This window comes from Thermobia domestica, chromosome 3, assembly GCF_964235325.1.
Source record: "Thermobia domestica chromosome 3, izTheDome1.hap1.1, whole genome shotgun sequence".
Lineage (NCBI taxonomy): Eukaryota > Metazoa > Arthropoda > Insecta > Zygentoma > Lepismatidae > Thermobia > Thermobia domestica.
Window position 1 is genome coordinate 153089142 of NC_137456.1, and position 24835 is coordinate 153113976.

General features: G+C 32.3%; 1 protein-coding gene across 2 annotated transcripts in view; it reads right to left on the reverse strand.

The window, feature by feature from the left end:
• Positions 1-7405: 7405 nt before the first annotated feature.
• The window catches only part of Lrp4 (LDL receptor related protein 4), an 872950-nt gene continuing 855520 nt past the window's right edge, over positions 7406-24835 (reverse strand). For both annotated transcript variants that reach the window (XM_081751909.1, XM_081751908.1), the window contains exons 27-29: positions 22226-22484; positions 20721-21139; positions 7406-19075 (exon numbers count right to left, since the gene is read on the reverse strand). In XM_081751909.1, the coding sequence (XP_081608035.1) occupies positions 18929-19075; positions 20721-21139; positions 22226-22484 (825 nt within the window). In that variant the 3' untranslated portion in view covers positions 7406-18928. The remainder of the gene's footprint in view (positions 19076-20720; positions 21140-22225; positions 22485-24835) is intronic.

Sequence of the window (24835 nt, forward strand, 5' to 3'; positions counted from 1 at the left end):
TGTGCCTCCGTTCCTGTTTGATTTCAGTAGTCTACCACTATCTCTTCATTCCTTTTCGGCATACATTTTCAGTTACATCGTCTATCCATCTGGTTATCGGCCTTCCTGTCCTTACTGTTGAGGATATCTTGTCTTTCTTACTTTTGCATTTTACTCTTGTCCATTCTTTGTATGTGGCCAAGCCAGCTATCCTTTATGATTTCATGAACTTCACTATTACCTCACTTTGCAGTATCTTGTCAGTGTTCTCATTATTCCTTATTTTCCAGTTTCATTTACTTCCACTATTCCTTAAATTTTACGTATTCTAATTTTCATCTAACAAATGAAAATTATAATTTCAGTAAAGCATTCGATTTATTGAATTCCCTTCCCATTCTCAAAGTAAATCCAAGATTCCTGTTTGCATCATTTAGAATTTGATTTATATAATGCTAAAACGATGCTATCATATGCCCAGATCTTTGACAGTTTCTCCCCCTTTATTTGTTTGCCATCTATCGTATATTGAGACTTAAGGGAATTCTTCTTCTTAGTGAAGGACACGGTTTTGCATTGATATGTATTCATATTTAACAAATTGCCTTTGCACCACTCATTTACTCTGTGTAGATCTTCCTGCAAGCTAACACAGTCCTGTGGTGTTATAATTCTCCTATATAATTTGAGATCATCTGCATATGATAATTTATGTGAGGTTTCAATACAATCAGAAAGGTCATTAATGAATATTATAAAAAGTAAAGGTCCTAAATTAAAACCTTGTGGAACTCCAGAAAATGAGTGTATTCGAATGATTTACAGGATTTATAACTACATATTGTTTTCTATCCATCAAATATGTCTTCATGAGAGCAATTAACTGATCAGAAAAGTTGAGAAATTTAAGTTTATTCACAACAACGTGCGGTTTACCTTGTCAAACGCTTTCTCAGTATCTATATAAACTACATCTATTTGAGTATTATTCTCCAATGTATCAACTATATGATCAGTGAAGACAGTGAGAGAAGACAGTTACGGTGGATCTACCAGGAACGAATCCATGTTGATAATCCGATATTATTGGTTTAATATGATTTGTGTGAATGTAATGTTGATATATAGCACGTGGCTGGCAGGCTGTACATGGCTAGGTACATTGCAATATATATCACAGAACTACGTAACTCCTTATCGTATAAGACTGGTATACTTTTTTAAAATGTAAATTTTACGTGTTCTCTTATATTTGTATATCTTGTTTCTATACTTTCAAGGATTTACGTTAATAATAACTGTTTTGTGTACACTTTCTTTAATGAATAATGAGTTCATTACTTACTATTCTGCAAGATAAAGCAATGAATGGTATAGCTGACTTCACGAGCAGTCCAAGTATCCTTTAGACGTATACAATTAGTTTGCATAAAACCAGATATACGTAGTATTTCGAAATAGAACATTTTAAGTTTGTTCAAAATGAAACTTTAAGAGAAAAAATGTATAAGACGATAATGTATATTGTTGAATAGATGTAGAAACATATTTTTATGGTCTTTATTTACATATAGCATGTGTTATTGACTTTCTTTTGTTGATTTAATGTTCATTAATTTTCCATGTGTAACTATCAATACTAAATCATTCATAGAAAAATACAGGGAAACACATTAAATAAGTGAAGTTTGTGTGTCAGTAAATTTGTGATAGAAATGAATATGTCAATTAAGTGTGCTATAAAATTAAATGGAATATTTTTTATCCTTGTAAATATTGTAATAAAGAATATTAGTGAATTGTTTTACTTCTTCTTCTTCTTCTTCTTCTCATTATTATTATTATTATTATTATTATTATTATTATTATTATTATTTTTATTATTATTATTATTATTATTATTATTATTATTATTATTATTATTATTATTATTATTATTATTATTATTATTATTATACATTTTCATGGTGTATTTCCTCATTTTTTGCTTGTAATTCACTGCTTTTACACGAATCAGCTTTATTGGAACTTGAAGTCTCAAGAATTGCACAATATAATACAGGTGTTCATATGTTACGTTGATGAATAACAGCTATTGACACTACAGTAACCACTTTTTTTTTTTTTTTTTATAGGTATTTTGGTTAATTAAGGAGTATTTTCTTCTCTTTTCTAGTTCCCCTTATTTCGTTATAGGTCACACACAAAGTATCACAATATTCCTGAAGTTCTTTGTACAGTTCATTATCAACAGGACTATCCTCAATCATCAAACTATTACAAATAGACGTATTCGAATTTTCCAGAAAACTCTTCACCACAGCCCTGAAATTGCTGTGTTGTAACAATCTCCATTTCATCGTTAATAACAACTGTACTTTTATCTTTACCAATAGTTTCTTCACTAATTGGAAAGTTTCTCAATACACCAACACCGATCATACCAGTCCTCCTTTTTTTCAGTCTTAACAACATCTTTGTTGAAAGTACCTGCAAAGTCTCATTAATATTGTTTATTTCTCCGACCCAATTTCTTTCTTTAATTAATAATATATCCTTTATAATCATTTCTTCTCGTGATCACCCTTTCAATTGGTAATTCATCAATCTTACGCTGCAGCTCCCATAATCTAATTTACGCATCTGAAATAACATTCTCTTCCTCCTCATTCTGACTCTTTAAAATTAGCATTTCGGTTTATGAATTCGATTCTTTGACTGTTGCTTCTTTTTCCTCCAAATGCTTTCACAACTCGTAGCCACTAATTTCTCTTTGTCCCTTGACTATTTATAACCAAATTATTTGCCAGTCATGTTGCATTATTATGCGAAAGTACTTCCCACGGAAGCGTCCCCTATTGAACCAAACTAGTTTTTTTTTTTTTTTCTGTAACTTTCTCCAAGGATTCGTTCGAGAATTTAGAATACAGGAGTTCATTAATCTTAAAGGTTTCTGGTGATGTTGCGTGCTCAATTGTGCAATCCAAGTGCATACGAGTTCAGGGACGAAACAAAGTAGTTTGAAAAACAGAATTACTGTGGTATATTGAGTATTATGACGTATATCAATGCTCACTGCTGCTAAAGATGTCAAAGTATCACTTATGTTTCCAGACACTGAGATTGCCGGGAAAATACAGCTTCAACATGACAAAATACCATACACTTTGGTTTATTTGTTATCATCAGACTTTAGAAGTGAACTACTTCAGCTATTGAAGGAGATATAAATGAAAGATTCTGTAGTACCGTACAAGGGCAAGCGTGCACGCGTTATTTGATATGGGTGTTTTTTTAAAGGAATTCTACAGCTTCTGACCTTTTAATCGTTTTTCAAAGAAACGCTTTCAGACTTTAACTTAAAGAAAGATTATACAAATTTCAATCCATAGCCCCAATGTAAACATTTCTACATATCTTCAAGTCAAATATCAAGACGTCGCTAAATGACCTTGTAATACTTGAGTTAGGAAACTGTAGGTTAGTTACTTTACGTGCAGCATTTAAGGCTGCAATTGAAGTGACAAACTGGAGAATCGTTGAATTGCTAAAAGTTCTGCATAAGTTATTTAAAGATGTTCCAGATCGCCGTGCCGAGTACACTCCTATAGAGGCTAAGAAAATTTTCTAATTAATTTTTGTTCTGCGTTGGCTTAAAAATTGTGATATTGCCCAGCGAGCCATTGACATTTATCCTTATCTTCTGTAGTATATTCAGTGTGTCAGGAAGGATAAGAAAGTTCCCAGCTCTTCGAGCTATCAAATCATGTCAGGTATGTTGGAAGAAGTTAAGATGGTTGTTCCTAAACTTACGTTTTTTAAAGCATTTGCTATAGAAGTAGAACCTTTTGTTACAGAATATCAGACTGACCCTCTCAATCCATTTCTTTACAACACTTTATCCAAGTGAAAAAAAAAAAGTGTAAAATGAGTTCATAAAATCAGAAGTTCATGTATGCGAATTGATGTGGAAAATGAAGGAAACCTCCATCCTGTGAAAAACGTTGATATTGGCTACACATACCGCTTTTAAGAAATGTCATCAATAACTGATTCAAACATTTTGGCGTTTGCTGAAATTGCAAAAAGTGTCTTCAAAAATTTGTCTTTAAACTTCTGGAGGAGTTACTTTTAAATGATAAATTGACTAGGACTCTTTCATGTTTGGATCTTAATATTTCTGCAGGTTCTGGTGAGTTAGAGTGAATTGCATGAAGTCTCTTTTAGCTGAATTACTAGAAAATTATTGGTTAGATAGCAATAGAGCAAATAGAGTTATGAGGTAGTTCCAATCCAAATTATAAGACAATAATGAGTCAGTATTCTAGAACTGACTAGTGTTTGGATGACTTTTGGCTAAAGAGTTCGGATACTTCAGAGTAAAATGATTTAATAGATGTTAAAATGGTCTTTTCTCTCATGATAATCAAATCTAGAGAAATAATTCTCAATCAATGCTCAATGTGTACCAGATAATTTAAAACACAAACTTTAGTAGCACTCAGACTTGCGTACGATTCAGTAGCCTTTTCGGTGCTCTTGAGAAACTATTCATAAGGAAATCCAGGACTCATATACGAAATGCTCGTACTTGTTTTGCAAAAGCAACAACTCAACGAAGAAAGGAAGAGGAAAAGAAAGGGGGGGGGGGAATTTCAGAACAGATAATTTCAGAAGGTTTTTTTTTTTTTTTTTTTTTTTTTAGGGAACTTTCATATACGCGGAGTAAAAGTAATACTGCAAAAATACTGGTAACCCTTGTTGAGCACAATCAGAGATATGTTTGAAGGAAGATGATTCCTGTAGGTAATCCCTTGAAATAACCAAATTAACATAGTTCCCAGGAACAGTACTGGGGAACATTGCACCGTGCCATGCTACACTTATCAAGTATTTTTTTCTTTCAATTTAACACCTAACGATTATGCCCTCTTTTAGGCTAAGGGAGACGATAATTAAGGCAAGTGAATGATGATGGGAGAATTGCTGGAATGAGAATGTGGGAGGAAACGGAAGTACTCTGAAACAACCCACGGACACGATACTGTCCATCACAAACTTACTTGGCCTGGGATCGAACCAGGGACCCCACACATCAGAGGTAAGCGCTCTGACACTGCTCCACCGTGTTCCCCTCAAGTATTGTTAAATATATTTTCAGCTGTCCGGAATTAAACATTTTTTAGAGATATGTTGCGTACCTATTTTAGCATTTTTTAAGTTATATTTTTCTTTCCGAAATTTCTCACGATTTTTACATTTCAAACTTTTTCCTCACAAGTCAGATTCTTTGATTATTTTCCCCTCCCCTATAGGAAATTTTCTGCAAACTGGCAACACTGATATTACATTGCTTACTATTACTCTTTGAACTTTCCATTTCGACCTCTTTCTAGGTATCTTCTTCAGGGACAGATGTAAATTCTAGAACCTATATTCTAGATGTTTATCGTTATTCCATAGTATTATTGCTTTATATATATATATATAATCACATGGATTCTTACACTCCGTTATTCCTACAGTTTCGTAATCAAGGTTTCTTTTAGTTTTTTAATGATTTTTGTACTTTATTTTTTCCATCGGATAAAGTAGATGAAAAATTCAAGAACAACAAGTGTTACTATACATAGTTCTTGAACACTGTTCTCGTGAAAAAAACTATCAATTATTTGACTCTAACTTTTCAGAAGCTAAAATTTGTTTAACATTGTAAGTGCCATATCCAATTGTCTTAATAAAGTAATTGAGTTGTCTTGAATGAATGAGTTATTGCGTTTTGCGTCCTTATTCAGCCCTGAGGAGATGAAAGTGGGGTCTACTATAAATGTAGACTTCAAACTATGACCGGGGCTTGAATTAAGACCTACAGTAGGGGTCGTTCCCTATCACATTATTTCGCCTCCAAGAGCAAAACTACAGAACCACGCCACCGGCACCAGCTTCTGGTCTCTTGTAAGTACATACTGGTAATTTGCATAGAAAAGCGATACACATATATCTTTATTACCCCATCATATATATGTGTCTTCGTTTATTTATACGTAACTTTTTAAGTGTTAATGCCGTTTTTTATATATATATAAATATTGCTCTATAAAGTAATACAGTTTTCTGCCTAATTCATTCTTGTATTATCTCTGAATATTTTTTCAATAATTTCTCTATATACTGGATGTCACGATAATAAATTCCAGGTCCAGTTTTGTCAGTTACTTTCCACTGATATAACAATATATTTATGTTTTCCTTGACAATATTTTTATAATGAGGATTTCTAAAAATACAGATTTAGGATTTAAATCCAAAGAAATTTAAAACAGCGATATAAAATGACCTTTAAAATATCTATTCAAACACTTTTCAATGTTTGGAGATACTAAGGAGATATCGTCAAAATTTTCTACGAAAAAGAAAGAAAAGAAAAGAAAGTTCATTGGTCCAAGTCAGAAATGTCAATCATAGACGATGCCTGCCTTTGCTAGTACAGATATTGTAGGATACTCTATACACTGTCTTTATACAATTATGGAAGAGGATTTGTAAAAGTGGTCTGCAGAAATTTACAGCTGTAGATGCTTTCGTGACTCACAATCATAGTCATATGTCTTGCAAATAAAATAAGAACAATAAACACACTGCTGAACAAGACTGCACTTATTTAATTAAAACACATTTACACGTGACGTTTCGATCTTCTAGCCAAGATCCTCATCAGACATACACTCAGAGGAAATAAAAGGAGAAATAAAAGAGTTGAGATAAAAGAAGAAAAACGAAGAAATATGTAAAGTAGAATGTGCTTAAAGAGAATTTCAAATACATGTTATTTATTTATTTAAATATTGGTTTTATTACTTTTGAATCTATGTGGAAATAGCATTAATTTTTAAGTCAAATCAACTTTTACTTAAATTTGGTTGTTTTCATGATATTTTAACAAATAAAATTTCCGTACAGGATCGATACAACACTTCAACATCCAAGTTCCTTCGTGGAAATAGTATGATAACACCTTCTAGTCTTATTTTTCAAACGTCTGCACACCAACTGTATACAGCGTTATAATATTTATTCAAATTTATATGCCATAAATATTTACTTTTATCACAGAGGAATGAATAAATCTACTACTACCAGTCTTGTACTTAGAGTCGAATTTTTTTTTTTTTTTTTTAAGAAATATGTACTCTGAACACATTAATCATTTTTATGGCTAACAGATGACTCTTAGTTACAATTGCTTCTTGTGAGTTTTCTAAACTGTCTACAAAAAACTCATGTACTAAAATGCACAAGTATTGTATTTTATAAATGTTTCATTACCCTTTGTTCATTGCAAAATAAATTTTCAGCTATTTTACGCAATATTTACAATCTGCAATACAGTCTCAATATGTTTTATGAAGGATTTTCTTTTTTGGACTTTTTCCTTGGCAACTATAAGTATCTCTCAAAATGAACTAATTTAGACTGATATATTGTGTAGTTGTTTCTGCCGGTAACTGGTGGATAAATCTGTAACTTGTGTCGTGGGGGGCAAAAATAACAAGTTTGGTGTTATATTGCTGTAGGATTGAATCAAATTGAGGTGTAAGACAATTGGCTTATTTAGGTGAGAAAGAGATTCAAGCTATTATTGATGAAAGTGACTGTGCTTTAGACAGTGGTGAAAAGAGTTACATGTTAGATGATGCAGGAGAAAATATTGAATGCCATAGTGACGAAAGTGTTCGAATCTGTGGTAGCAGCGTTACGTCTGAAGAAACATCAGAAGATGAAGATTCTGGTATTGTTCACAACCGGAAAGACTGGACAGACAAATATGAACTGCATGGAGTAATGTGCACCAATTTTGAAACCTAAGAAAGATCGAGAAGTGCGGTCATCTGTTTTCACATTCAACAATAACATTACACTCACTAGATACGTACCTAAGAAAAACAAGTGCGTCATTGTACTAAGCACAATGCACCATGATTCTCAGATTGATTCTTCCAAAAATTAGCGTAAACCCGAAATAGTTCTCTACTATATCAAGACAAAATCAGGGGTTAACAATATGGGCAAAATGGTCAATACCTACACTGTCAAACGACAAACTCGATAGGCTATGGTTATTTGGTTCAATATGTTAGATGTTGGAGCTCAAGGCCTATAGTTTATTTACTACACTACACCCAAACTATTACAAGAACATGACATATCAGAGATTATGTTTCACAGACTTTTGTGACGAACTTGTCAAACCATACATCATGATCAAAAACAATACACCACACTTCAGAAACATATTTTGGTTGCTATGGAAAGGATAGGAGTCATATACAATTAGAAAAAAGGACCTCAACCAACAACTGCAAGTAAGAAGAGCAAAACTGCAAGCAAGGGTGCCATTGCGTGAAAAGAGAGTGAGTGTGAGTGTGTGTGTGAGAGAGAGAGTGTGTGAGTGTGTGTGAGATAGATAGATAGATAAATAGAGAGAGAGAGAGAGAGAGAATGAGTGATGATTTTGTGTGTGTGTGTGTGTGTGCGCGCGCGCACGGAGCATTCAGTTACATTTGTTGTTTCTAAAGACTGCAACGGCAAGTAAGAAGAGGAAAAGTTGCTAAAAATGTGTGTGTGTGTGTGTAGTGAACATTCAGTTGCATTAGTTGTTTATGGAGACTGCAAATATTAAAAAGAAGGGCCTTCAATGTAAATACTTTGAAACTGTTTAAAAAAAAGAAGAAGAAGAAGAAAAAAAGGAAATTGTAAGTTCCTGGACATAAGAACTTCGCGCTTATAACTACATTAGCCAACAATATTTATTTTTTTCTCTTTAACTTGGCATAATACTTGCTAGTGTGTAGTCAAAACAATACATTTTCATGTTGTAGTATATATTATTATAATAACGCTTTGAAATAAAATAATTAAAATGTTTTATAAATTAAGAACTTAATCAAAAAACATTGAATTAATGAGAAGATATGAATAAAGTGTCTTAAACATACAAAATAAACCTATACAATTGAAATTGAGTATGAGTCACAAAAGATTCATGTTATGGAAATTATGATACAATTCGTATCATGCATCCTAGGATTAAGCACGGTTTTAATTTTTGGGAAGAGCTAGAACTCGCATGGTGCTATATCTGGAGAACACAGCTAATGTGAACAGAAGAAATATTTTTTCGGCCAATAACTCGCAGATCAAAGGGAAGGTGTGGCACGGCGCGTTTTCGTGGTGAGGAAGCCATTTTCCCATTTAATCGGCGGTTAAAATGCTTTTTACGGACCATACGAGATGTTTGGTTCTTCAGAAACATAGCTATCGAATAATCATTCACCTGTTTGAACAAATCATGCCAGTTTTTGTATGTTTTGATCTGTTTTTGACGTCGAAGAATGTCTCGAGCGTTGCTCGTTTTCAACCAACTCATTGCCGGTTTTGAATTCCTCGTACAATTTGTAAACAATCTTTAATGCCACCGCTTCATCGTCATACATTGATTTTGACATTTCGTGGGCTTCTTTGGCACTTTTCTTCCAGCTTAAAACAAAACTTAATGTTGGAACGCAACACACACTCTTAACACGTCCTCACTCTTCTGCCTCTGGAAGCCAACTAACATGATGTCACAACTGTTACTCGATACTGACTGTACCAAAAGTTTAGGCTACCGGGCTTACTAATTGAAATGGATACAACATTGATAAATGGCACTATCCAACTACATTCATCGAACTTTTTGATCGCGCCTTCTAGGTTTGCCATAAAGAGATGTATAAGTTTTCGAAATGTTCTTCCTGTGGATTTGTATATAATGAACAATTACTGTAACACACATTCTACTGTATTATAGCAAGGAAACAGGAAGGAACAAAATAAAACACTTTCAAATGTGAACATTTAAAATACATGTCATGTTTAATTTCATAAGCCTGAGGAAATTTCATCGTCTTTTAACACGAATTGTTTAAAGATACAATACGGATCTGTATATACAAGAAATGAGTAATATACAAAGAGAGTTGAAATTAGAACTCACACTAGTTGATTTTCATTACCCTCCATTTCGATTAGAAACTATGATCACGCTTTTTTTTCATTAGTCGGTCTTCTCTACAGTAAAGTTCATAACTGTCATTAAATGTACCTTTTCTTTAAAATCATTATTTTAGGAACATTACAAAACATCCACACATAATTCACTGACCATTTCTCCAATTCGCGCACATACAAAAACATGCATGCATACATTCATTTTTATTTTACCGCTCAAACACATACATACTTTTCATACACACCAAAAAAGTAATGTGCATTGTCAAAATGTGTAAGTATACAATATATAAATGTATCTAATATTATTATTAGTTCGAAAATGCTTCATTGGTAATTTTTAGCCAATTTGTTTTCCTTAATAACAATTCTTAAATTTGTGCTAAATAGTACAAAACTTTGACAAAGTTGTGTGAGATAATTTTTCTTCCATATTTTAAGTTTTTATTAGTAGTAATTATTATTACCCGCTGTGTCTTATCATGTGCTAGTCAGAAATTCCGTTTCTAAATCACGGATTGTTAAGTATTCCGTTAAGTTTTATACAACATATTCTATGAAATCACATAGTTTTCACGTTAAATTCACATTGTCTTCATTTGTGTACCCTTAAAAATATAGACACGTTAAAGAAATTTGTGGTTTGTTGAATTTATTTCACTATAAACACGTTAAAGAAATTTGTAGTTTGTTGAATTTATTTCACAATAAAGCACGTTAAAGAAATTTGTAGTTTGTTGAATTTATTTCATATGTTACTGAAATATATTTTTTGGTACTGACATTCTAACTATATTCTTTCCAGTGATAGTTCTTGAGCGAAGTCACACCAGCAAAAAGTTATCGCTACGAATTAATGGAAGTAAGCTTCATACAGGTTCAGAAAGCGATATAATTAATACATTAGTAGAAAAGCTTTCTTCTATAGCTTGTAGCGATATAATTTAAGACTTTGCCGATATCACTTAACTCAAGAGGTTCTTTGTTTTGTGTCCGTTGAAAGTTATTACTGTGCGTTATCCAAAGGAATACATTCATTTAAGGAAACTTAAAGTATTTTCAAAATGGATAATTGATTTGAATTTAGCAGTTTTAAGGCTTAGGGCTGTTGTTTGAATTTTACAATCTTATATTCTTTTTTTTTTTTTTTTTTTTTTCAAAATATTATAATATAATTTTATATATTTTTTAAGAGCACGAAAATGTATAACTGAAAATGACCAGTGTTTCCAAAAGTTTCTCATTTTGATTGATACGAATTACGAAATTATATGTTTTAGTGAGGTACTGCTCAAAAATGAGAAATTTCTTGTAAACAGAAGTTCATAGCATTTTTTAAATGTTAAAAAAAAGAAGTAACTCGTAATATTACAGCCTTAAAGCTGAGTTATAATATATTGTCATAGTAATATAAAAGTATATAAGGTAGTGATACTAAGTAAGTATGATCACATAAGTATTAATTGATTAGATATGTTTTGCAAGCCCAGCAAAAAGAGAGAATTAAAACGGAATTTCTGTCTTAATTTTCAAATATAAGCAAAGATCAAATTTATTTTCCTTTTATCAATAGATATGTTGCTGTTAAAAAAAAAGAAGTACTCTTAATCAGCAATTATATCTCATATAAAGTTTTTTTTTACCTATTATTAAAAAATCAATGAATTCACAATCTTTTTGTGTAATAATATAAATACAATAGGAAAAATAAATTAAAAATAATAAAGTAGTGATTTACTTTTATACGAAATTAAAAAAAAAAAAAAAAAAGAATTTTATAAATCTGGAAGATGAACAATGGAAGAAAACTTTAAGTAATATGAACACAATCATTTTAAATATAAAAAATTAAATATAACCATTTCTCATATTATTTGTACTTGTTTCTTAGTATTGTACCAATTAATTTCATACACCTGACAAAGTTTCGTCGTTTTATTTTTAAACACGAATTGTTTGAAGATACACTATAATCTGTATGTACATGAAATGAGAAATACAAAGAGGTTCGGAACTAGAACCCACAAACTATGATAACCGTTTATTAGTCTATCGTTTGTACAATAAATTTTATAGAGAAAACCTTATTTATCAACGTACTGTACGAGCATGTAGACAGTGAACAAACGATACTCAACACTAATAATAATTGTACTTCGATTAGTATGTGAATGAAAATCATTCTTAGAGCTTTAGAATTAACGGGAAAAAAATCTTTAGTATTAAGTTGGAAGGCGGAAAAAATAAATAAAACATGCTCTGCAATAACTTTTAAAAACCTGTGGAAATTTAGTTATACAAAATTAGATAAAACAACTAATCAGAATGCATATTATGTTTGGTACACTCTTAAATCTGGGTTCTTCCCGCTACTCAGTTCTTTTTTTATTATTATTAGTATCAGCTATGGCCAATGAACGAATAATTACGTGGAATTTTGGAAACTATCTGTTAGGTCAACAGCTTTTACTTTATACTGAATGTGAGGCATAAACTTATTAAATGGCACTAAATCTTTAAGATACTCATCAGAATAATGCAATCACATACACAATTAAACTTCTTTTTGTTATACACTACAACTAAAATCCGTTAACTAATACTTACTATTAGGATAATTTCAAATCAGTAGCGCCATTGCATATTTTACCAGAAGGGGGTAAGGTTGTCCACTGACATAAGAGTTTCACGTTTTTTTGTTGTATTAGTTCACATTTTATTAAAATGCATGTGATTCTCAAACCCTCTGCTCTCCCAAAATGATACCCCTGTTTCAAATACATCTGCGCACAAATCAATCACGAAAAAATTAAACCACTCAACGAGTACTAACACAGAAAGAAACATTGACAAATAAGGCTCATAATATACGTAATCATTAGATACTCAAGTAGTAATTTTAACTGGAACTCAAATACATGTAGTTTGTTTGGATTGGATTGGATTGATTTTAGTTTAGCGTCCTGTTCAGCAGCCAGGCTGTATGAGACGTGGACCTACAGCTTAACGTGGGATCCGAACCTCATGAGCTCCCGCCGGTAATTGATCTCGGGTTTCCCGCAAATGTAGTTTGTCATTATAACCATACTTTCTCTTTTTTCTTTGATCTACATACATTGCTGTCTTTTTTCTTTTTTTTATACCTACATTCTATAAGAGCCTTCTCCTGTTGGTCTAGTTGTTAACGCGCGCGCCTTTGGCGCACGGAGTCCCGGGTTCAATTACCAGCAGGATAACCCTGGATTCAAACGCATTCCACGTCTCACATAGCCTCGTGCTGAATGGTACGCTAAACTCCAATCCAACCAACAGACCAAGTATTCTACAAACCTCAACACTCTCACGAAACTCAGTTTCGACAGAGGACTTTCTACCTTCTTGAATTCTACAGTGTGAGAAAAAGTCCCAGTACAGTTTTTCTTTTTTTATTCGACATAAAAGAAACTTACGCATAAAAATTGTGTCGGGTAATACTCATGTATCTTTGTATGACTGCAAAAGACATATAGCGAACTCTGACTGGCGACTACAAGAAAGTAGATTTCATGCCACTGTCAAGAGTTTGGAATGACTAACACGAGAACTTTTAGTGGAGGAGGCATTCGTGACTGTTGTATGGGTCTATGAGCAGCCACATATAGAAAAATATGAGTACCATAATGTAAGATTTCATGGTTGGGTTTGGTAGATCATTCACTACCAACCAGCAACTTTCTGAAATGTTAAAAGAAAAAGTTCGGCACGGTGAGTGTTTCGCCACGAAACTGGAGACTTTTCACTCGGAGAGAAATTTGTGCTGCAATTTTCGAATCACTGGCGCGACCAGCGATGAAATAAAGAAAGAAACCATGCTATTAAATAAGTGCTCCAATCAACAAAGCGTGGTTACATCAAGAAAGGCTTGCACATGAAACTTTTCGTGATGTAAATGTGAATGAATTAACAGGCAGAGATTTGGAGAGGCGACAGACATATTGCATCTGCACAGTCGGTTAAAACATTTCCGACAAGGCCAAGGCAAAGGTTAGTTACGATTATTGATGAGTGTGCTATTTACTGCAGTCACGAAGCCGGAAAATCTTTTCCTCGGCTGAGAAGAACTGCTGTTTTTATCAAGAAACTGAATAGGATACTCAGCATGTAATGATGTGGGGAACGTGAATTCAGCTAATTTATTTAGTCGTTACTGCCTTAAGGGATCACAAAATCAGTTGCCTCATTTTCACATGCTGAAGAGCAAAGACCGACATTCTGGATATTGTTTTGTAACAAGATTATGCACCTGCACATTTCGCAATTGTCGCTCGCGAGTGACTCGACGAAACGTCTCCACAATGCTAGATTGAACGCGAAAATGAGCAGTCACCTGTACCATTGCCGTAGGCTACACCATGCCAGGTAATTGCATATAGCGGTTCATTATGGAGAAGTTGCAAGAAAGTCGTTATATTTCTAATGATGCTTTAGAAGCTGCTGATCGTGCTGCTTCTAAGGGCTGACGCAGGAATGCTCTGCAAAATGAATATTGTCTCTGTAAAGATCATATTGACATTCTAGATGCATAACAAATATTTCCATTCTTTTCTTATAAATTAGCAGAATAATAAGTAGTTATTAGTAAATAAGAACAATGTGACTTTTTGCCCACCCTGTAGTTTCGATTGTGCCTGAAAAATATTTAATTGAGTTTTTAGTTCGTGAGGTAGTGGAGCTCGTTTATTTATTTATTTACTTATTATCCACTGTTTCATTAGATTGGCGGGAAGAAGGAAGAGTTGGAATAGGTCTAGTATAGTTTTAATTGAAAAGTTTAACAGTACTTGTTTGTCTCAAAATATCTATTTAAAAAGTATATTTTCAGCCTGTTTCAACGGAAGAAATATCCTCTGGTCTCAACATTTATGGTTTATACATATATAATCAAAATATATATGTCAATAACAATTTATTTTATACCTATTATTAACGTCTCCAGAGTTTTCTGTGAATAAGTTCAATGGAAGAAAACTGATATTTCAATAAACAGCTTATGCATGAAGATTTATTTTTGCTTTTATTGATATATATATATATAATATAGGGTGTTTCAAAACAACACCGACAACGTTTGGGAGGTGATTCCTGACACCAAGATAAGACAAAAAGTATAGACCAACCTGGGTGTACAAATGCTTGCTTTCGGAGTTATAGGCTGCCGAAAACATGAAAAAATGGGGTCAAGACTTCACTTAGGATCTAATATGTCCCCTATCCAAATATCCATGTTTCAGAATCCTAAGGTACTTCCGCAACAATTTTTATAGAGGTAGTTTGGCTACTTGTATATAATTTGAAGGACTTTTTAACTACCTCTGTAAAAATTGTTGCGGAAGTACCACAGGCTTCTGAAACATGGATATTTGGATAGGGCATATACTAGTTCCCTAGTGAAGTCTTGACCTGACTACGGTAGGTCCCATAGTATTGAAGCTATGGACTTTTAAAGTTCATTTTTTCATGTTTTCAGCAACCTATAACTCCGAAAGGAAGCATTTGTGCACCCAGATTGGTCTATACTTTTTGTCTTGTCTTGGTGTCAGGAATCACCTCCTAAACGTTGTCGGTGTTGTTTTGAAACACCCTGTATATATTCGTGTTTCGTGTATATAAAACCCATTTTCTTTAATATTTTTGGGAACTTATAAATTTCGATACCATCATTTCTCAGTAATCAGTGTCTGATTATTCGCAACGATGCTGATTTCCGATATAATTAATAGATTTTGAATATACTGTTTTCCTAGCACAAGACTTGGTTAATTTTATAAATCATTTCACTAATGTTTCACCTTTTGTTCTTTCATGTTTATTAATTTATTTTACATTAAAAAGAAAGAGAAAATCCTTTCAGATTTGAGATAATTGTTCAAATTTTAATTAACGAATGTTTTCATATGAAAATAAAATTAATGCATTAATTAGATACTGTACGCAGCACTACGTTATAGTAGGAACATTTTTTGTATGATATTAAAAAGTTAATGATATTGCCGTATCAAGATTTTTCTCTTTTTCAGAAACAATTTCTATCTAACATATTTATTAAAGATGGTAATTTCCTTTTTGGTCACATATTAATATTAGTCCTGATATTCTGCAGTGTAACTTCGATAAGACTGCTGTAGATCGTACGAATTAACCTTTCATTGTTAAATTTAATTTTTGTTCAGTTTCCATGTTAACAAAATTATTTAGTTTCGAAACAATGAGTACTACGTTTGAAGTATTGAGAACGAATCCTCAATTTAACGAACACGGCAATTGAAATATATCTTTCAACAACAAATTGAATATGATTCGTTTTGTTGAGAATTTTACTACCGTCTTTGAGTGAAATATGACGACTCCTAGAACTTAATTTCGAAAACAATTAACATTCAACGGTCCTAGTGTGTACTGTGTAACACAATATTAAGAAGATACACTATCTAAAAGTTATGATCAGTATAGTTTGATACGTTGCAGAGGTCACGAACTTGAATATTCTTGTAAGAATATCAAAAAAATACATCGTATTTGAGGTTGCTATTCTTTTCAGACATAAACTATGGATTCTGTCAATGAAGGTACATAATTATTTAGATTCAGTTCAGAGTTATTTTTAAAATATAATAGTCTTCAATTATTTAGCAATTTGATCTATATTTTAGTTGTTTAAGAAATATATCTAGTGACTAAAAATGTGGAAAAAGTATTAAGTTTGTTGTTGAGTATGAACATTCTTAAATTTTTCACCGTTTGGAATGCAAAAGAATTGTTTATTATGAAGACAGTTTGTTTATTTTTTGTGTAAAGTAATTGAAATGAGTGAGATGATATGGTTCCTTACTTTTCTTTGAGCATTCACTTTTTTATTGCTGTTCTACTGTTGTAAACAATACTTTTAATTTTCACGCAAAATAATTAAAAATGAGTAACATGATATGGTTCTTCGCTTTTCGTTGAGCATTTACTTCGTAGCTGCTGTTGTAAACAATACTTACACACCTTTAACAGAGTTTATCTAATTACCGATTAGCTTTAAAATTTCTAGCACATAATTCAGTATATATTTTCTGATATTTATAGCAAAAATATTTTTATGTAAAGATACGCAATATAGATTAATATTAGTGGAGATATAAAATTTTATATTTTACTATTATTATCTTATCAAAGAAATGCAAATATTATTCATAACTTCATTACCTAATTCAGATTGTTTTTAAAAAACGTAAGATACCATTACTATTGCTGAATTTATTCGTATAAGACAAAATTTTAGCTTTAAAAAATTCGTCTTTTTGATTTCTATTTGATGATTGATTTAGTTTCAAGGTACTTATTCAATTTATGTTAGTACATAACAAGTGTTTCTTAAACAATACATTGGCACTTCTAAAATAATTTTGTGTATGTATATATTTACATTAACAGTCTATACTGTATATTATTATTAAAACAATAATTTCATAAAAATTAGATAATCGTACAGGAATTGTACGTACACAATATCATGTCGTATTTTCATTATGCATTTTCTTTTAAAGTACAAAATACAAATATCTAAACGAGGCCAAAGAAGAAAATGCAACACGTTTAGGTGAAAAATGTGAAATATTTTAGACAGTTCGCTTAAATTTCGTCATGCACATACAGCAACGAAAGTGCAGCTACATTAACAGCAATTTTTGTGTCTTTATTTTTTTGTATATTAACTACGGCCATAAGAAGAAACATTAATATATTTTGTCAGTAACGAAGACGTCTACTAATATCCAAAGTTGGAAGATCAAAATATAGTTCATTATTTTTCTTTCTTTTCTTGATTACATTTGTTACCATTTGTTACCAAAACACAATTTTATTTTCTCGAGTTCTACAAGAGCAGCAAATATGGAGGCGTTATTTCCTTATTTGTATTATTGATACTAAGCACAGGTTGTATAATTAACTAATGCACTCATCATTAGATACGACAATTTATCTTAGTATAATTTTGCTAATGAAATTAATATTTAATAGTTAAATAGGGCATACAGCATATATTTCTAACTGTGAGATTATCCACTGTCATTTGACTATTAAACGAAAATAATATGGAAATTAAATTAATTTATCGTTTAAATCAGTCGATAGAAATTATAGTTTTCAATTCAATAATTAACGATTTTTTAAATACCATATCAACCACTAAAATATATTTGTGTTGTATCACTAATAAAGTAATAATTACACGATAGAAAAAAAACATCAATTTCTTTGGTTGTTTCAATCACAAAATATTGACATGAGAGATAACTTTATGCCTATTTATATAAAGTCATAAATAACACTACCATTCTGTTGTTCATAGTCATATATATATATATATATATTCAAATCCAAAAGTGAAACAATTCATTTTGAAACCATTTGTTTTATAGTTATATATATTTTTGAATCAATTAGGTAGATATCAGTAAACGGTCTTCGTTTCTTCGGTTATGTATTACCATAAGTTAATTGCTGCTCAAGTATAAAGCAAAAACTGTTGTGTTGCTTTGTGCGCTCTACAAATACAATTAAGTAAAGCATTCTGTGCTCTGCCATGCTGAAAATGAATGATATACAGCTTGATCATAGTACGTTAATTCATATACTCCACTGATGTCTGGGATACTCTTTTATTTTTTAAAATCATTTTTTACTTATTTTCTTTTACTGATTGATGTATATATGAATGATGGAATATTTGCTGCATTTTTTGTGCTATACAAAAAAGTATATGAAATCTACAATTTTGTGGCACCCTTAGCTCTGTTAGTCATGTACACATCGATTTTTTTTTTACATTATGATATCTACATGATGTTCTTGTATGTCGGTGTATGTTATTAATTCACCCTGCTTCCAAACTAATGCTGTCAACCCTCTGGGGTGGCGTAGGTGGAGGAGTGAGTATTCGATCGGACGTGCTTCCATTGGCAATGAGTGCCGTTACTTCGTGGCCACCCAATTTATCTTCGTGGAGATCATAAACACGTTCCTGTAAATAAATAAATAAATCATATAGTCGATTAAATAAAATCAGTAGAATAGAGTATAACAGTGATTCATTAAGCTAGATAGATACAACTGATTTTCATTTGTGCCTATGTAATCTTATATATGAAGCTGAAGTTTGGTTGTTTTTATGCTTGTCTGCTATACAAACCCACACCATTGTTTTGACATATTTCCAGATAACTGCACGGAAAAGACTGTAGGCCATTTAGAATTTTTAAAATGCATATCCGGAGGCAGTGATGGGCATTTTTTTTAACGAGAAGGTCAAAGAAAAACAAACTTTAGGCGGGCCAACAATGATTTATCAAAAACAACAACGATATATTTTACGAAATTGTTAAGTCCTATTAATCAATTAGGTTTTTCTCATAATCTAGTTCGAACTGGGACGCGCTGATTATTGGGCTGTAGTTTGCCCACCACTATCCTAAGGGATGGGTGAGGGGTGACGGGGTTTAAAAGTTGTACTAAAACTAAGAGTATTTCAGGAACCCCTCAAGTTGGGTAGATGAGACTCGGCATATACACTCCTCAGTAAAATAATTGAACATGTGTCCTAGCGTTTTCGAAAACTTTTCTTAATTTTGCATTTTGTATTCATGAAATGGCAATAATAATAATAATAATAATAATAATAATAATAATAATAATAATAATAATAATAATAATAATAATAATAATAATAATAAGGAAACAGATGAACTGTTTAAAATCAATTGGATATGAAAATTAAATTAATCTATCATTTAAATCAGTCGATAGAAATTACAGCTTTTGATTCGATAATTAACATTTTTTTTTTCAATCCTACATCAACCACTAAAATATATTTGTGTTGCAACACTAATCAAGTAATAATTACAAGATATCAAATAACAATTAACTTCTCCGGTTATTTTATTCACAAAATATTGACAGAAAAGATGACTCAATGCCTACTTATATGAAATCATTCTGTTGTTTATAGTCAAATAATACTTTCCTTTTAAATACAAAAGTGAAACATTTCATTTTGAATTAAAAATAGCAATTTCTTTTATAGTTTTTATATATTTTTGAGTAAAACACGAAAGAAAAACTAGAAATTTATATTTCAGGTTGATATCAGTAGACGATCAGTTGTTAATTTTATCATTACTCTTTGATTAAAATGAATATCCTAAGGAGAAAAAAGCAAAATAATAGTAACACCACCGCTTAAAATGAATTTTTGAACTCAGAGCTTGGGTCGAATGGGTTTTTATCATCTTATTTCGATTCAAACAAATACCCAAAGAGTGGGATTGGATTCCAATATATCTTTCCTTTTCCATAAATCTAATTTTCCCATGTGAAGAAATCCAGAAGGCCTGGCATTTCAGCTACTTACAAAATAAAATGCTGAATTTTGGAGTATTATCTGAAGCTCTGACAAGACCTGTAAGAACTAACTGTGAGGGCTTTACATACAACAATTACACATGAGAGATTAATCCAAATTTATTGAATATTGAACCTAAGAAACTAAACTATTATATTTTCCTAAGAAACAGTTACTTAAACTTTATTTCTTTTGGTGTAATATTTGGTATAATATCTGGTTCGCTAAAAATTTTCAGTTATAGAAAAATCGATAAAACAGTTACCTGACTTTTGTCATATTTCAGTCTTTTCCACAAGAAAGGCTTTTTGTCCGCTGCTACATCTGGATTAGATGCATTGTAGTTAGGATTAGAAAATGTAAGAACACTACTTCCGGCTAACAGGTACTTCATTCGTTTATGTCTTCTGTAGCGATACAGTACAAGAAACAGAACACCACACACAACAATAAGCGATATTATAACCATCAGTGCACCAACAAGTTGTGAAGAAATGCTTGGCGGAGATCCTGATTGACTAGATTTATCATCTTTGTTGGTTTTCGATCCAGCCGAATCAACATTCTTCCCTCTTCCTCCTTCTTTTTCTCCTAGTGCTTCGTCTTCATCGTCATAGTCATCTTTATCACCGTCATCATCACCGGAATTCGCATTCTTCTTATTTGGAACCACTATATTAGGCTCTGAAAAGAGAGATTTGAATATTATTGAAAAAAAAAAATAAAGAGTTGAATATTATTTGTCAAACACTGCTTTTTGTAAATAGAAGTGTACTATAACTATATCACATGAATTTCCTACAAGTAAACTAATCAATTAGCAAAATTATTTCTAACAATATGCTATAAAATTCACTATTTCCATTTGAAAGTTTGAAGTTACATGTAGTTCCAACAACAGAGATGCTCCCGCTAAAACAAGAATATGTATGTATTTCTCAGAAAAAAACGTAAGTTCTTTTCCTTTTCATTGTTAACAAGTTCAATAATAGTGTTAATTTGCTAAGGTTTTATTTGAAAATATTTTTTAAAAATCTGATTTTCGTGAAATAAGTAAACTCCAAAATTCAATCTTAATACTTTTATATATTTATATATGTGAAAGAACGGTCAGCAGAGCAGAAGGGCCATCTTAACGCATGGGTCCGATGGACACTTGTCAGGGTGCTCCGCGAGCATAGGATTCCCATGCTAATCTGTGTATGTCAAACGGCAATAAATAAATAAATACCACTACGTTTATCTACGTGTACTACTACAGTAGCCTAGACTACACTAAACTATAAAATAATATTTGCTCCAATGTTCTTGTGTTATGAATGAAATGATGATTTGTCTCTGATTTAGTATCCCTGAGTTAATATTCCAGTCACCTCTAACATACTGCTACCTCACGTGCATATAGACCCATTTCTATTTCATTCCTGTCATTGGTTCCCGTAGGAGCTCCAGCATACTGATTTCTCCAGGGGCCCATAATGCTGTTAAAGACCACACTGACTAGCAGTGCTTTTATTAAAACATGTAGCTGTATTTTCATGTTTAGTTAATTTTTCGCAGTTTAGTAAGTAAATGTAAGACGACACTGATAAAAATGAAAAGCCAAACGGAAATCACTCGGTGTTGGACTTATACAAGTATATTATGATGATGGTTCTTCATGAACGTATAAAACTCGTGGCCCTTTTTCAATTGTTTTTCTGACTCTTCCACATTTCTAATAGTGAAAATGATGTCACTCTGCATAAATAAACAAAATAAAATACTTACGTGTAGTACAGGCCCTATCATCAGGCTCATCAGGACACGAACAGACGTATCCTTGAGGTCTGAAAAAGCACAAATGAGAACAGCCTCCATTTTGAACAGCACATGGATTCCATCCAGTCTGACGACTAGCAGCGACCGCTCGTATTTCCATCACTCCATCAAGGTCTGTGCGTATTGCTATTCGGTTTTCCCCAGTCTTTTTATCAGCTCTCTCTACAGACTTTTTATACCAATCTGTCCAATAGATATAGGACCCATACTAAAAAGACAAGAAAATGTTTCATTGTATTTATTTCTTAGTTACAGGTATGTTGTGATAATTCACTTACTTGTATGGTCAATTTATGAAATATTCAGATGCATTGCTATATTGTACATAAATTTCTAACGTTTATACGTTATAGGCATAGAAGCATAGGCTCAAAAAATAGACTGTCGTGTGCAAGGTATACTAAACCTAGTGCCACGTTCAAAGGTTTCGAGTGCTTCGGATCTTATGCTCAAAGACAGGTGAGACATAGTATTTCATTGTGTATATGTTTTGGTTTGTTGTTTCTGTAAAGCTTTTCGCAGAAAAAATAAATATACATACAATTCCATCTCTTCTTGTATATTAGGCTTTTGAAATCTATGCAATGATGAAAAAAAATTAACTTAATTACATACATTGCATAGTTTATGTAATTTTTTTTTATTTTATTAAGCCTTACAATACTCTCACATTAAAATTGACAAATTAAGGTATAAGTGATTTTCATATTGGATCCGTGAGATAAATCTTATATATAAGAAATTACTTTACAATTTTAGATTGAGATCTTGATTAAAAACTATTGTGCAGTAACCTGAATACCTATTCAATTTTCTTGAAGTAAGTTTTACACTTGATTAGCAATATATTTTACAGCCAAAGTATAAAGTAAAATGAATTTCGAGTCATCATTCTTCGAAAGTAGAACAAAATGTTACATTGCGAAACGTTTCGTTTAAATGAACGAGAAAGAGTAACTGCTGTCATTTCCAATTAAAAGGATGTCCGAACTCAGATAAACTGCGAACACAAGAAATAATATCTGTAGAGACATCACATTGTTTTTAGACAAGGGGCTTTAAAAACAATGTTGCTGACAATACTTCCCGACGCTCCAATCTCCTAGTTATGCAGGAATGATCTCTTAAAATTTGCACCTTATATTCTGAATCATTATCTGTAATTCAACTCCACTGCTAATATGTGCTTTATGTATACGTTCATTATTTACATTCTTTCATTATTTTTTTTATTGCATTGCTACTTTGTTTCTATTATATTTTAATTACTATGGACGAAGTATTATTTTCATATAAATGTGCTATATATGTAAATGGACTGAAGTGTAGTGAAAGATCCTTCCATTACATTGCTGCTGCTTGCATACCAAGGAGACCGCCATGTACTTTCTTAGCTTCTACTGAAAGTGACAGAGGAACTACCAGTGACTGTGTGACAAGGTATGATTCAAAAACAAAAAAAACAGTATCCCATTCTCTTTTATCTTCTCTTGCTTTGTGGTGATATTCACATAAACCCTGGTCCATCTGGTCCAGACTCCACCAGTGCTTTTAATATTTATTACCAGAATGTTCGTAGTATTAAAAACAAATTACTCGAATGCTCAATCAACCTAGGCGAGATAATGGAACTGGATTGCCTTGCAGTGACTGAATCGTGGCTCAATGAATCTGTGAACGACAGTGAACTTAATTTCTCAAATAATTTCTCCATCTTTCGTAAAGACCGCATAACTCGTGGAGGTGGAGTGATGATTTGTATTAATAATAAATGGAAGAGCAAGAGAAGATTGGAACTTGAACGGAATTGTGAACTTATTTGGGTCGAAGTGTTTATTTCAAAGTGTAGTTCTGTGTTTATTGGGTGCTTCTATAGACCGCATAAGAACACTCCTCAGTACATCTTAGAAGCTTGCCATGACTCACTGTTACAAGCATTATCACTCGGTGACGTCATCCTATTAGGTGATTTCAACCTCTCCATCACGAGGCAGGACAGTAAGCATGGCATCGTTAAAGACGGAAATGACAATTATTTCATGGACAATTTTATTCATGGACTTGGACTGGGTCAGCACAATATGCATAATACCCGCAAAAATGGCAATCTGGATTATGTTCTCTCTAACTTAGAAACTCGTCGTATTGTTCCATGCAGAAATCTCTTTCCCTCGGACCACGATTCCTTGGATGTTTCATTCAATTTCTCCCCCTCCAGTACTACAAACCAGCCCCTTAAAAGTAGGTCACAACTTCTTTGGAAGAAAGCCCCCTGGGGCGACATCTGTCGGGCTATTGAACTCTTTCCTTGGTGTTTGTTGGAGGCAGGATCTGTCGACGAGGCGGTGGACCTATTCACATCTTTTGTCCACTCAACTATAAAGGATTTTGTCCCTGTAAAAACATCAAAATCGAAGAAGTTTCCGGTCTGGTTCGACAATGAGCTGCGTGATCTTCTTAAAAACAAAAAGGCTGCCTGGAATCTATGGAAGTCACATCCGAGTGACTACACATACAAACAATTCGCTAAAATTAGAAGCTTTACGAAGAAGGTACAGT